At 40.8% G+C, this 15,827-nt stretch overlaps 1 protein-coding gene across 3 annotated transcripts in view; it reads right to left on the bottom strand.

Annotated features, from left to right (window-relative positions):
• Positions 1-15,827, bottom strand: part of ANKRD44 (ankyrin repeat domain 44) — a 306,281-nt gene that overhangs the window by 130,577 nt on the left and 159,877 nt on the right. For all 3 annotated transcript variants that reach the window (XM_043445412.1, XM_043445414.1, XM_043445413.1), the window contains exons 3-4: positions 9,684-9,762; positions 3,231-3,301 (exon numbers count right to left, since the gene is read on the bottom strand). In XM_043445412.1, the coding sequence (XP_043301347.1) occupies positions 3,231-3,301; positions 9,684-9,762 (150 nt within the window). The remainder of the gene's footprint in view (positions 1-3,230; positions 3,302-9,683; positions 9,763-15,827) is intronic.

Raw genomic sequence — 15,827 nt, 5'->3', positions numbered from 1 at the left:
CTACTTGGGGGAGCTCATTCTGCCATGATGTCGGCACTGGCAAGTGCCATGTGAAAATCTTTCCAATAGCCTATTAGTGTTGGTGACTTACCTGCCCACTAGCACCAGCTCCACAGCCCCCAGGCTGCACAGTCAACCGCTTGGGGAGCCTGCCACATCCTCCAGTGGGCCCCCAACATGAGGGAGAACCTCACAGCTAAACAAGCTTGGGGCCAGCCTTGCCTCCCAGAAAGCTCACAGTAATTGACCCGGCTCTGTCAGAGGAGGTGCCCACAGCCCAGATCGGGGTACCCCTAGAGCACATAGCTCTGGTGACCAGAAGGAAAGTGGTGTTGGATCCCATAGGACGTCTCCTACATAAAACCACTTCTGTAAGATCAGAAAATGTATTTGACCCACCTAGTACAGGAAAATAAACACAGAGAATTAAGCAAAATGAGGAGATAGAGAAATATGCTCCAAATGAAGGAACAAGACAAAACCTCAGAAAAAGAACCAAAGTAAGATGCTCAATGAACTTCAGAGAAGAATGGATGAAAACTGGGAGAATTTTAACAGAGTTAGAAAATATAAAGAAAAACCAAACAAAGCTGAAGAATATATTAACTGAAATGAAAAATACACTAGAAGGAATCAACAGTAGATTAGATGATACAGAGGAATAATCAGTGATCTGGAAGAGTAGTGGCGATCACCCAAGCTAAATATAAAAAAGAAAAAAAGGATTAAAAGAAAGAAGAATAATTTAAGAAACCTCCGGACCACATCAAGCATACTAACATTGCAATATAAGAGTCCCAGAAGGAGAAAAGAAAGAGAAAGGGGCAGAGAACTTACTTGAAGAAATAACAGCTAAAAACTTCCCTAACCTAGGGAAGGAAGTAGACATCCAGAGTTTCAAACAAGATGAACCCAAAGAGGTCCACATCAAGTCATACTATAACTAAAATGACAAGAAAATGTATTTCCAAATCACTTTGTTGTAGAGCAGAAACTAGCACAACAATGTAAAACAACTATACTTCAACAAAATAAATTTTTAAAAATATATAAAAAATCTAAAAATTAACAGCAAGAGAAAAGCAACCAGTTACGAATAGTAAGCTGATGTTCAGCAGAGACTTTGCAAGCCAGAAGGGAGTGGCGCTATATATTCAAAGCGATGAAAGGAAAAAAACCTACAACTGAGAATACTCTGCCTGGCAAGGTTATAATTCAGATTTGAAGGAAAGATAAAGAATTTTACAAACAAGTAAAAGCTAAAAGAATTCAGCACCACTAACCCAACCTTACAAGAAATCTTAAAGGGACTTCTAGTGAAAAGGAAAAGGCCACAAGTAGAAATATAAAAATTATGAAAGAAAAATCTCATGCGTAAAGGCAAATATATGACAGGTAGTAGATCACTTATAAAGCTAGTAGAAAGGTCAAAACACAAAAGCAGTAAAATCATCTATTTCCACAATAAGTAGTTAAGAGATACACAAAACAAAAAAGTGTAAAACATGATGTCAGAAATATTAAACATAACAGGGGAAAATAAAAATGTAGGGGTGTTAGAATGTGTTCAAACTTAAGAGATCACTAATATATGTGTGTATGTATACATACACACACACATATACACACACACACACATACATATACACGTATGCATGCTCAGTTGTATCTGACTCTTTGAAACTCTATGGACTGTAGCCTGCCAGACCTCTTTGTCCATGGGATTCTGCAGGCAAGCATACTGAAGTGTGTTGCAATGCCCTCCTCCAGGGGATGTTCCAGACCTAGAATCGAACCCACGTCTTTTACGTCTCCTGCACTGGGGGGCAGTTCCTTACCACCAGTGTCACTGGGAAGACCCATACATATATAAAACTTGAGATCATCAATATAAATGTGTGTGTGTGTATATAGTAACCACAAACCAAAAACCTATAAGGTTCCACGTGCTCAGTCACTCAGCTGTGTCTTACTCTTTGCGACCCTGTGGACTGTAGCCCACTAGGCTCCTATGTTCACGAGATTGTTTAGGCAAGAATACTGGAGTGGGTTGCCATTTCCTCCTCCAGGGGCTCTTCCGACCCAGGAATCAAACTTGCATCTCCTGTGTCTCCTGCATTGGAAGGCGGATTCTTTACCACTGAGTGACTTGGGAAGCCTATAATAGACACATATAAAAAAACAAAAAAATCTAAACACTCAATATAGGCATCAAGTCACAATGGAGGAGAACAAAAAAAGAAAAAAATACTACAAAAGAACCAAAGCAGTGAATGGAAGGGCAATAAGAACACACCTATCAATAGTTACTTTAAATGCAAACAGACAAAACGTTCCAATTAAAAGACATATTTGCCATCCTCACCCACATTTCCAGCATTCAAAATAAAATTACTTCCTGAGCACCTACAATGTAGCAGGCTTGGGATGCATCAAGAAACAAGACTCAGATTCCCTACTGTCACGGGGCTTCCATGTCGGGGACATATTCACCAAACTCAGCACTTTCAAACAGAACTGAGAAACTTCCCTGCCCCATGCTCCTCTGCCTGGCCTTCCCAGTTAGCGATGTCACCCTTCACCCAGGGTCTTCTTCTCCATCTTACCCTCACTTGTTCCGAATCCTGTCAGGCTTACACTCATCTCCACTGTCCACAGTCCCCACTGCTCAGGACACCCAGGATTCTGCTACTTGACCCAGCCTCTACCATGAGACTTATCTTCTACTGTACCCCGTGTCCCGGCTACATCCAACGAACCCACCATTGTTCACAGCCATGACCCTGTTCTTCAGCACATTGGTTCTTCTGCCTCAGCCCTCTCTCCTTTTCTTGGCCTGGTAAACCTCTACACATCCTCTACGGACTAGCTTAACTGACATCTCTTCTTGGAAGACTTCATCTATTCAAGAAGACAGTTATTTGCTCCTTCCTCCAACTCAGTTATGATACTGTACTGATCTGCTTACCTGTTTGCATCCCATCCAGACTGAGAACTCACTGAAGTCAAGGATGATGCCGTCCATCTGGGACCACCCCAGGCAGCCCCTAACACCATGCCTGGCATGCAGGAGGTGCTTAAATAAACAGCTGTCCAAGGTGGTAGCCCTCTCGCATTAGAGGTTTGGCATGAGAGCCTTTTGCTCACCAGTGAGAATCCCTAACTCAGCAGAAAGCATTTTTCCCTTTCTAGAAACCGGAGGTGCTAGGTTAAGTAAGATAATCACTCACCTCACTCCTGGAGGCGACAGCCCGGTGCAGCGGGGTCAGCCACATGTTGTCCTTGGCATTCACACGAGCTCCTGGAACCAAACAGCACAGGTTAGACGCATCCTGCCATCAGGGCAAGTTCTGCTGACGCGAAGTCAGAAGCTGTGTCTTGTGCTCTTGTTTGCCTGGTACAAACAATACATTTTGGTTTTTTTTCTTTGTATCAATCACGTGCTTTCTGGCCAGACAGGAGGCGATACTGAGCCCAGAAGAAGCAAGATCATGAGTTTAGACTGTCACAGGAATTGGGTTAAGACGAGAAAAGAAATGACAGGGTCTCCCTGGGGAGGAGATAGTTTTGAGAAAGCTGAGATCCTCCAGGACTTCAGAAATACAGGTTCTGAAGAATGGAGAACTTCTCAAGGGTGTGGATATATGTATGTGTGCTCCTGAATATAATATATATTCCTGAACATAAACTATATAATCACATTCATTATTTCATTTTTAGTCATTAAGCATATTTATCTCACAGGGCAGACAACATCCTTCTTGACAAATTATTAGGGATGAGCAGTCTTTTAACAAAAGTATATTATCCTAGAAGCCAGTGAGATGTCAAACACATTTGTTAAGTTGGATGCTGATGAGACTTGATCTGGGCTAAAGGGATTAGCAGAAATCCATTTTATCCAAGACCCTAATTATTCCTCTGGAACAAGCCACATATTTCGGAAGGAAGAAGCCAGCTTCCATGGGAGCTTTTGAACTGACACCACATGAAGCCTCTGTGGGCTGTTCACAACTCCCTCACGCGATGGGGTGGGCAGATAGGGTGAGACAGCTATGTCTCCTCAGCCGAGCTAGTTTGAACCAGCGCTGTGAAAATTGCCTATTACCACGAACAGCAAAAGACCTATTTTACTTCATGGTTTTGACCATATGATTAATACATGAATGTATTCTTCTTTCAAAAGATAGATCGTTATAGATTTAGGTAAAGTCCCTTTGAGAATCACCCCCAATGCTGGACTTTCTTCACTCCCTAAAGAAAACTATTGCTCTGAGTTGGTACATGAGATTCTGATTTATGTCTTGTATAGAAATATGTGTACCTAAAAAAAAATAAAGTGTACCTATAGAAAATATTTCCAATATTTCACTGTAAACAATGCTGCTATGAAGATCCATAAAATGACTCTATGCAAGTGTGTAAGTATTTTTCTAGGATACATAATTAGAAATGGGCCTTCTGTGTCATTGACCATGCACTTTTGGTTTTAATAGTTTCAACCCTTCAAAGTGTGCCAATTTATACACTCACAGTGTATGATTGCTTGAATTCCTCACATTTTCATCAATACTTGATGTTATCAGTTATTTATTATTATTATTATTCAAGGAATATGCATAACAATCCAGAGTTCTCCAGAGCTGGGGCCACCACTCAAGTGGAGGATGGTAACTTCAGGCTGAGCACAAGATTCCTGGAGCGCTGCCCAGTTGCTTCACCACCAACCAATCAGAAGAAAGTCACACAGTCTGCAGCCCTCATTCCAGATGTTGCCTTCCTCTCCTGGGGACCGGTGATGACCTACTAGGCCTCCTGTTTGGCCCCTGTCTATTTCGTCACTGACTGGCTCCAACAGTTTTGGGCTAAACTGCTGTTACTACAAGGGCTTCCCACGTGGCACTAGTGGTAAAGATCCCGTCTGCCAATGCAGGAGACACAGGAGGTGTGGGTTCAATCCCTGGGTCGGGAAGATCCCCTGGAGGAGGAAATGGCTACCCACTCCTCTATTCTTGCCTAGAGAATCCCATAAACAGAGGATCCTGGTGGGCTACAGTCCAAAGGGTCGCAAAGAATTGGATACAACTGAAGTGACTGTGCACATCAGTTACTTAAAATATTGCAAATCTGATTGGAAGAAAATGCTCTTACATTTCTGTGTTGCCTATTTAACAATGAGATTGGGCATCTTCTAATATGTTTGTTTATTAGCCACTTGTAATTCATTCCCTGAGAACCGTTTATTTATATTCTTTGCCTATTCCCATTTTTCTTATAATTTATATGTATATATTTATATTGTAGTTACTATTATTACTGTTTACGTATTCTAAAATTCTAAAAAAAAAAGTTTTATGTAGATCCAAATGTGGCTTTTAATATCAAAATTCTTTGAAGGAGAAAAATGCCACTGAGCTTGCTGGGGAACATAAAGCAACCTTCACCCCCATGTGTAACAAACACCAGCACTGTGTCCATGCAGCTTTGGACTCACTTGAGAAATTGAAAGATAATTAGAAATCTAGGGAGTAGATTCAGCCACTGTGTAAGCCTTCCATTTCTCCACTAATCCTCCTCCACAAGGTTGAAGAGGCAGCTGCCAGGGAAACCACCTCTCCCAGAACAACAAAATTATTATGACAAAAGCAGAGTTATCTGAACGGGGACGCGTATTTCATCAGTGTCATCCCGTGAGACTGGCTTCCTCATCCTCTTCCTCTGTCTGTCAGAGAGTCTTGTTTACATGTCAGAGGGAGATGTCGGATGGTTTGAGCTGAATATTTATAACTGATTTTTCTAAAGGAAGCTTCACGTTATTTACCTGCCTGTCAGGCACCATTGTGCGCTGAAGGACACGGAGTCAGCATGTCTAATGATTTAAAGGCAATGTTTTTCCTCCAAGCACATTTTTAAAATTTTTTTTTTTTAAGCACCAGGTTATACTGATTCTCCAGAAACCTAGACCTAACTAAAAGTTATCAGGCATGAACTGTAATTACAAATTAAACATCTTTTTTTTTTAATCTTATCCCTACTACCTCTTGATTTTATTTTCATAAATAACAGGAGTAAAGAGAACTCTGAGCATATTTTCAGAGGCAATATTTCTGTTCTTTTCACCGTGTCATCTAGAAACAAGTAGGACAAAGGAAAAAGAAAGATCAAATGACTAAAAATCTTACAGGCCAGCGAGAACAATTGATTCTTAAGCCAACGTTTGGCTTTTAATTATAGAAATAAATATGAAAGAAAAATCACATGAAATATGATTATAATACAGTGAGATCAGCTTGCTATTGATTTTTTAAAACAAACAGACCAAATCTCATTATAGCCCAGGAGCACTGTCCTGCAAAGCAATGGCCTTAGAAGAATATATGATAATTCCAAATATGTGGCAGTTGCTCAAAACATTTTAAAAACTCCCCTTGGAGTTGCCTTTGGGGCCAGTTTATATGCCTATCAGCAAATGGCCCATTACTTTATAATCACACTACATTGGAGACCAAAATCAGCATTGCCTCATTTAATTACCCCTCTTTTTCTAGACCTCCCCCAAAAATCAAATCCAACCTCAAAGGATGAATATTTGTTATGCATGAAAGAATCAAAAGAATGACCTGCCACCAGCTCTGGAGGCAATTTGCATTGGGAGTGGTAATCACATTTTGAAAAATCACAGGAAATAATGTCATAGGAATACCACTTGTTTGGTGGCCTACATTCTAATTTATTTTTTTAAATTAATAGTTACAACTCACAAACACTCACATATTACAGGGTGTGTACTCCTGGTTTTCTTCCTTCAGCTCAGAACCCTCTTTCTAACCCTTGTGTGTTTCCAGAATTTCTGTACAAGGTCTTGTTACTATGTTTCTCTGTGTGCTTCCCTCCCCATATCTCAACACTAGTCTCTTAACTCTTAGCCACTGATTGGTTCACACTGATCTCATTCATATATCTCCAGGCAAATGATTTAGCAAGCTCTTGACTTTCTCTCTGCCTTAATCCTGACTAGGTCAGTTCCAAAACAGAAGCTACAAGCAGGTGGTGAAAATAAAGCCAGAAGCAGTTATAAGAGGAGGAAATCTGCAAGGCCTGAATTCCTTGCTGTCTACTCAGACGCACTCAGGGTTCCATCTGCCTAGCTAACAAAAGATAATGTCAGTAGGAATTTAGTGGGCTGGAGTTACACTATGCTCTGTAAGTTAATACAACAATGGAGAACACAGCTGTAATGGGAGATTCTGGCAAAGTCAAATGATTTGTCCAACATGGGACTCATTAGCACCTCATTCATTATTAAACTGGAAAACAATTTGGTTGGATTCCCTAAAGGGTCAGCTGCCAGATGTAAGTCAAGAGATGAAATCACTGCTCTTGCAATGATATTTATTTAGGAATATACTACACAAAATGAATAAAGGACCTTTCAGGGAAATTAAAACCATGACAATTTCAAGAGTTTGCTAAGTTTCCACAGTTGAGTAAAATTCCTAAAGAACCTTCACAATTCTCTTCCGTATCCTGTCTTCCTAATTTGATGAGGGGAGGAGGAAAAATTCCATAGCATGTGCCACCTGAAATTATACTAGAGGCATTAATAGCTCAGTGATTCTTCCAAGATGACTGGGCTAAGGAAACAGCAGTACAGATCAAAAGATACAGAACAGTTTCTCCTGGCTCTGAATGAGCCCTGTTTAAAAGAGGAGGGTGCTCCATGCCCACATAAAGGAGAGGTGAAACCAAGTCTTTTGATTATCAGACCCTAGATGCCTGGGAAAAAATAGATGGGTCACCTCCATGTTGAAGAATTAAAACTTTCCCCTTCAAACATAGAAAGACAGACAAAACAACATGCAAAAAAGCATAGCTGGGGATATAAGACAAAGTTCTAAATTTGCACAGTCATGAACCAAACATTCCTCTGAGAACCCTGAGCTGTGTCTTAAAACAACACTTAGAAGGTAGGTAGAGCTTGTTGGGATCATTAGGTGTCATACCACAAAAGTCTTTATTTGGCAACTCCACTGATTCTGCTTATAATTTTCCATGGGCCAGATTTCTACTGCTGGGGCAACCAGCCAGGTGTGCACCGGCTCTTGGCCACAGATGGTGCCAGTGCCAAGCAGTACATGCTTGTTTGGAATACAGCCTTGAAACATCTTTAGAATTATCAGAAGGAAGGCCTGTTCTCAAGAGCACAGAAAACACTCCACGAATTCTAACCTAACCTCCGTGAGACTGTCAGGAGCATGGAGCACAAGCATTGCAAGGCATAGAATACTTGTTTCCTGAGAAAAGCTACCTCAAGAACACAAACACAATGAAAATAAGGGCAATGTGAATCTTCCTTGTGCATCAGAGCACCACTCTTTTTCACAGTGTTCTCCACACCTGCTCCAATACTGTTATCAGTTCCTGTCTTTGCATAGCTGACTTTGGAATTCTACAATTTCCCTTTACTACTGCAAACAAAGGCGAAACCTTATTATTGGGCTTTTGCATAGTCTCTGGGCAGCGGCATTTCCTCCAGATTTGAATCTCCCCAAACCAAAAGAAGGAAGAAGAAAGCCAGCTAGCCTGCATGCAATCCACATGGAGACTCATGCACATGCTTAGATCCACTCCACGGATTTGTTCAGCAAACACTCAAAGTTTTGAAAAAGCACATGCTGGTTTTGGGTGGGATATACCGAGCAAAGGTACTTATGTGTTGTCTAGTCATGCAATCGTGTCCGACTCATTGAAATCCTATGGACTGTAGCCGCCAGGCTCTTCTGTCCATGGGGATTTTCCAGGCGGGAGTACTGGAGTGGGTTGTCATTTCCTCCTCCAGGGGATCTTCCTGACACAGGGATCGAACCCACGTCTTCTGCATCTCCTGTACTGACAGGCAGATTCTCTACCACTGAGCCACCTGGGATTCCCACCAAGTATATAGGTTTCCCAAAATGAAAACGCTGGTATTTTAAAATCTGATGAAATATTTAAAATACATAGAAAAATAAAGAGAACAGTATCACAAAGACCAGTATGCACACAACATGTGCTGGCCACATATTTACTCCCAATTTTTAAAAAATGAAGTATTTTACATAATTACTGTCTCTTTTTTACCCTCCCCTGAAAACATCTCTCACTCTATTTGCCTCCTCAGAGGTAACTACTATCCAGAAACTGATGTTTCATTTTTTCCCCATATTTTTATGCTTTGATTACATTATAGTCATGTATCTAACCTAACCTCCATGAGGTTAAGTTAAACAAAATAGTACTGTTTTGCAATGCAATTTAAAAATATGTAAATACACACACATATCTATGTGTATTCATGTAGACTTTAAGGAATCCATTTTCCTTCTTTAATTTTTAATTTTTTACAGTGAAAGAAACAGATATCCAAATGTACGGAATGCATCCACAATCCTGGGCCTGACTACTTGTTAAGATGGTCAGGAGTCAGACTTCCAAAGCAACATAGAAGTTTTACTGGAGAAGTCATTTTTCAATAAGAAGAATGTCTTGTATTGTCGCCTGTCTACTGATAAAGTCAATGATCAAATAAATGTCCACAAGCACAATAAAGAAACTTTGTTTGGGTTCTTTGTAGTAGTCAATCTAGTAAATTGGTTATTTAAATCTTCACATGCCATTGACTTTTAAGTACAGCTGATATTTACCTGACAGAATCAGGAGTTCAATTATCTCTGCATCTCCCAGAAACGCAGCCACGTGAAGTGGGGTTCGCTTCTCAGAATCCTGAAACGATGGCAAAGATAAACAAGTCAGTACCGGCCGGAGCTGCCTTTGGTAGATACAGTATGACATGTCACTTACTCTGAGGTTAATGCTTGTGAGAGAGAGTGAAGGTCAAACATCTATTCAGAGGAGTGCTGGTTACACATTTCTCTCAGCATCTCCCCCAGTCCCATCAAGGAAAGATCCCCATTTCTGTGTCCGTATGTTGTATTTGCCTCATTGCTCCTCTTATTAGAGCCCAGCTCAGGTCAAGGATGGCCCATCATGCACTGGATGATGAAATAAATTTTTCTTTAAATCTTCAGTATGGGTAAAAAAATTTCAATGCTTCTACCTATCTTAACAGTACAGTTCAAAGTTTTCAATGACTTATTTTCTTTCTAAGAAAACTTAAACTATTCACAAGGACATGAAATATAAATACAATTATTTTCCATTACTGTTGCTTAGACCACTGCCCATTCATGTAATACTTACTGACTGCCTACTGTGTGTCAGGAACCAGATTCTGGGGACATAGGGGTAACTATGAGTTCATGCCTTCACGAAACTTACAATCAAGTGGGAAGGCTGATAATAGTCATGTAACCCAGTGACACATGAAATCCTTTCAGATGGTGATAAAGACTATAACAAAATTAAAACAGGATGAGATCCAGTGACTGTGAAGATGAGAACAAGATTCCTTAGGGCGGTTGCATAAGGCCTTTCTGAGGGTGCTGACGCTGAAGCTAAGAGCTGAGGCAGATATTACTAACTCTGTCGTACAGATGAGAAACTGTGGCTCAAGTAAATTAAGAAATGTCCTCAAGACTCCACAGGTATACAGCAGAGTCAAGATTAGACCTTCACCTGTCAGATTCCAGACTAAGTCCTTTGCATGGCATTCAACATATTGTGCTGTGAGGCAGCATGGTAACAGGCAGGGGAAAAAAATACTGCTTCCCCATCTGTAAATTGGAGATAATACCTCCCTAGAGGACTGATAAGAGCATTCAAGACAATGTAAGTAAATAAGTCCTCAGCAGGTATGAGGCTTGGTACACACACAGCAAGTGCTCCATGGTGGCCACTCTTGTCACAGCATAGACAGTTGTGGGATACTGTAACCCAGAAGGACCCTATGGAAACTTCCCCATCCGTGTCCTCTACCTGCCTCATTTGTAGAAAAACTTTAGCTTCCTAGGCTTTCCCCTAGTTTCAAAGAACAAATTTAATCAAAGTGAGAAAATGCAGAAACAAAGAAAAGAGAAAATAACACAGACATTAAACAAAATCTAGGACCTTGAGTTCCTCCTCGAGGGCTATAGATAATATCCTGAGCCACATCCTTGAGTTGTTTTGCAGATACTGAAACCTCCACCAAGAGGAAGAAGTTAACTGCGTGCTGACATAAGCACGTAGATCCCAGACAAGTTGGAACCAGAATGTTGAGGATGCTGACACCCAATTACCTCACCACCAACCAACCAGAAGAATGGCCACAAGCTGATCATATACCCCAAAACCCTCTCCATCACCCTGACTTTAAAAACCTTTCCCTCAAAGCCATCAAGGAGTTCAGGAGTTTTGAGCATCGGTCGCCCACACTCCTTGCTTGGCCTTGCAATAAACGCTGCATGTTCCTTCACCACAATCCAGTATCAGGAGATTGTCTTTACTGCACGCAGGTGAGCAGATCCAAGTTTGGTTCAGTGACAACATCTTCCCTCGAAGACTGAGAACTCTCGTAGGGTACAGAACAGGTCTTACCTCTCTCCCTATAGTAGCACCATACTAGGTGAAGAAGTGAAGTGAAAGTCACTCAGCCGTGTCTAACTCATTGCAACCCCATGGACTATACAGTCCATGGAATTCCCCAGGCCAGAACACTGGAGTGGGTAGCCTTTCCCTTCTCCAGGGGCTCTTCCCAACCCAGGGATCGAACCCAGGTCTCCTGCCTTGCAGGCGGATTCTTTACCAGCTGAGTCACAGGGAAAGCCTATACTAGGTGCTCAGCATAAACTGACCAAACTCGACTAGTCTACATGCATGGCCTCTGCTACAAACTTTCAGCAGCTATCCTATAACAAAGGTAACCAAAGCCTATGCACCGTCTTGGCAGTTTCTCCAGAAACTGGGATGCATTTTAGTTTTGACACTTGTAGAGTCACTATTGATTTTAATCATCATTCCTATCATTCCTTGACTAGACAATATACCTAACAGTCCTTGAAGCCCAAGGATGTTATTTTGTTTTCTGACAGTTCAGGTCCTCTGCTCTCAGTCTCTTCCAGACTATAGCTTTTAGGCATTTCATGACTCACTAATATCTAAAACAGATGGTAGGCAGGGAACATGACAAGAACTGATCTTCAAGCCAGCCTATTTGTTAGGAGGTCTGGTAAATAGGTTTAATGAAGAGATTAACTAACTTTTCAGCGGATCAAAAGAGGGGGTTTGAATTAACTGGGAATTTATGTCTATGTATGCTACAGGCAATCACTACATATAAGAGGAAGTAGGGCAGTCACGTTACTATTCCATATTCGATAATGATATGCCTTAGAAAAGGACTTCCCTGGTAGCTTAGTCAGTTAAGAGACTGCCTGCAATGCAGGAGACCCAGGTTCAATCCCTGGGTTGGGAACACCCCCTGGAGAGGGAAATGGCAACCCACTACAGTATTCTTGCCTGGAGAAGCCCAGCAGGCTACAGCCCATGGAATCACAGAGTCGGACAGGACTGAGCTACTAACACTATTATAACACTATGGCTTAGAAAACTGAGTGAGATTTAAAACCACGGTTAACCCTCTTATTGCCACATCATCCTTTCTGTGAAAATAAAGATTCAATGTTTAGAAGCATATTTGCTTATTTGAGAATCAAGTATTAATTTATACAGTGAACTATACAAATACCTGAGATCAGACTTTCACAAATGTCTTCTATTTCTTCTATTATGTTTCTACAAGCACTTTCCTTTTTAGCTTTATATTCTCTTTGAATCCTCTATAATAACTGAAAAGTATCTATTGGGCCTTAGAATAAAAGTTAAATAATTATATGTTCGTTCATAAATTGAACTGGTTCCAGAGTTTGGTTCAACAAATTAAACCTCACCTAAGTGATTTAAACAAGGACTAACCCAACCCAACTTATGACTTTAATTTGACCTGAAGCAAAGTCAATGCTCTGTTTGAGAACTTGGCCTCAAATAAAGGCCAAAAAAATACCAATATTCAAATCTGGTTAGTCCATCATTATGTAACAGGCTTTACTCATCCTGTAGGTCCTTTTATGACATGACTTGTTCAAATTGAAGTTTTTGTATTATAATATGGGTGTGTTACATGAGATCACGCTGTAAAAACTCCTTGGTTATAAATCCTATTTTTCCTCCTAATATGCATTTAAAGGTTTCCGACAGCTTTCTGAACACCTATGCCAACTGATACTCTCCCTCATGACAGGCCATGAACAGGCAAAGCAGAGAAGATCTATATTCAGGAAGCAGTTCTTCAATTCACCAAAGCAGCAGAATCATATAAACAATTTCATGTGCTATTAAGACCTTACCTAAAATAACAGTGCATTACTGCTATTGACCAAGGGTTGCCATCACCTGCTCTCAAGCAAGGAACCTGAGTGATGTGCAGGATCAAGTTGAGAGGTGAACAACAGAGTCACATCCATCACCATACCCAACGAGGTAAAACCAGCCAGGAAGTTGCAGTTCATCCTCTAAGTAGAGGTCCACTCTGCTTGCCATCGGCTAGATAAACGGACTGGGAGATGCAATGGTAGAAGGAGAGGGAAGGCTCCAGGAAAAGAAAATGCTAATAATAATACTAGGAAAAATAGGTCATTGGCCAATGATATCCCTATGGCATCTAAAAGAAGAAACAAAATCCATCTGGTACTGAGGCAAGGCTTTTAGATTTTTTTTCAGAATGCCTTCTCATCTCTTCTATTATTTAAATCTTATAACATCCGTATCAGGGGAGACACATCTTTCAGAACTTTGTTGTTAAGTCTTGCTACCACCATTTAAAAGATATGAACTCTGAGCCCTTGGATATGTTGTATGACTTGCCCAATACAGTAAACTGATGTCAAAGAATTGGGGGTCCTGGCTACCAACTTGAAAACCTTTTTCTTTATAAATGGAAGCAAGTGATGACCAAGCAAGATGGATGGGACAGGGGAGGGAGGCTCAAGAGGGACGGCATATATATATTTACATATAAAATTATGACAGATTTGCACTGTTGATGGCAGAAACCAACACAACATTGTAAAGCAATTATTATCCAATTAAAAACAGATTATGGGACTTTAGTTTGTTAGCCTCTGTTCCAGATGTCTAGGAAACATCAGCAGTCATCCTTTTGTGTCCTATGGGTCATAGCCCACACACAGAAACCTTGTTTACAAAATGTGGGGTGTACATCTACCAAGAGCAAAAGATCTGAACAATGAGAAGGAATTTAAACATAAAATTCAAAACCAAACCAAAAAAAAATGGAAGCAAGAACATCATCATAGAAGCTGCCTTGATAGTCAAAAAAACTTTCCCTTATAACCCCTAAGAAATTTTGGGGGAAATGTGACAAACATATAGTAAACTTTCACTTAAATGAACTTGCAAAAAGTTAAATGATCTGGGGCAGGACACAAGGAATAAACAGAACCAAAGCTGGAAGCACATGAGCTCATTACCCTGCAAGGAGAAGCCACACTCCAGGGGCTTGGGACAGAACACTTGCTCTGGGATGGAAGGTGAGGTGGAGAACTAAACCTGGAAGACCTAGAAAGTGGTCTTGAAGAAAAATTCCTAAAGAACAACGGTAGGCTCCAAAAAAAGCTAAACACTCCCTGGGCAGATGGCAAAGTAATGCCTTGGCCTAGATTCTTGGTGGAAGAATAAAAGTGTCTCCACTGAGCATGTGTATCCCGAGTCTGCCCTCCTGTGGTTTCAGGATTTGAAGAATACTGGAGTGGATTGCCATTTCCTACCCCAGGGAATCTTCCCAACCCAGGGATCAAACCCACGTCTCTTGGGTCTCCTGCATCGGCAGCTGGATTCTTTACCACTAGCACCACCTGGGAAGACCCCTGCATAGTTTAGAAACTTTCGAGCCAGAAAATAGTTATAAAAATTGGTTCTAGGCCAAGGATACCCTGATGGTGCCAAGAAGAAAAAACAATACCTATCTAGAGAGATGTGTCCTTGATCCAAGTGACCCAGGATTCCCACAGACTAAAACCTCACTGAAGGTGAGCTCACAAACCACAAACTTATGTGGAAACAATTGATTTCCCATAAGCCAGGGTCAGCAGGCATACCAACCAGAAAGAGCTTGATAGAATAGAAGAATCAGACAGAGACACAGTGTTTAAAATCATTTAAACATGAAGGATAAAGCCCAAGGGAGAAAATAAAGCCTTTTTTATTTTTGACTGAACAAAATTTGGGGGAACAGGTATGAAGGAAGAATTATAGGAAGCAGTACAAATGATGTTAGAAACCATCTAAGACTTTGATTTAAGAGAGATGAAAACAGAAGAGTTGAAAAAAATTGAAGAAGGATAAACTAAGAACAGTGACTTTGGAATATGTTTTACCACCATATATTCAGCCATATTTTCTAGGTACAGACATGTATTAAGAAGGTATTATCTTCCAGACACTGTGATAGATGTTATTAATAGAAATACAAAATTTGAAACATTCAGTCATCACCATAAAGACACTTACATCCAGTAACCAGTTGGCAAATTTAGGACATCAGAAAAAAATAAAAGCAGGGACATGGTAATTTGATGGTAATTTGATATTTGTGATGTTAAAAGATTTATGAAAATTACCAAATGCACTGTGACAAAGTGTTAGCCACTCAATCATATCAGACTCTTTGTAGCCCCTTGGACTGCAGTTCACCAGGCTCCTCTGTCCCTGGGATTCTCCAGGCAAGAGTACTAGAGTGGGTTGCCATCCTTCTCCAGGGGATCTTCCTGACCCAGGTATCAAACCCAGGTCTCCTGCACTGCAGGCAGATTCTTTACCATCTGAGCCACGAG

This window comes from Cervus canadensis, chromosome 24, assembly GCF_019320065.1.
Source record: "Cervus canadensis isolate Bull #8, Minnesota chromosome 24, ASM1932006v1, whole genome shotgun sequence".
Classification (NCBI taxonomy): domain Eukaryota; kingdom Metazoa; phylum Chordata; class Mammalia; order Artiodactyla; family Cervidae; genus Cervus; species Cervus canadensis.
Note: the sequence above shows the minus strand (reverse complement) of the source record. Positions and strands in the feature narration are given on the sequence as shown.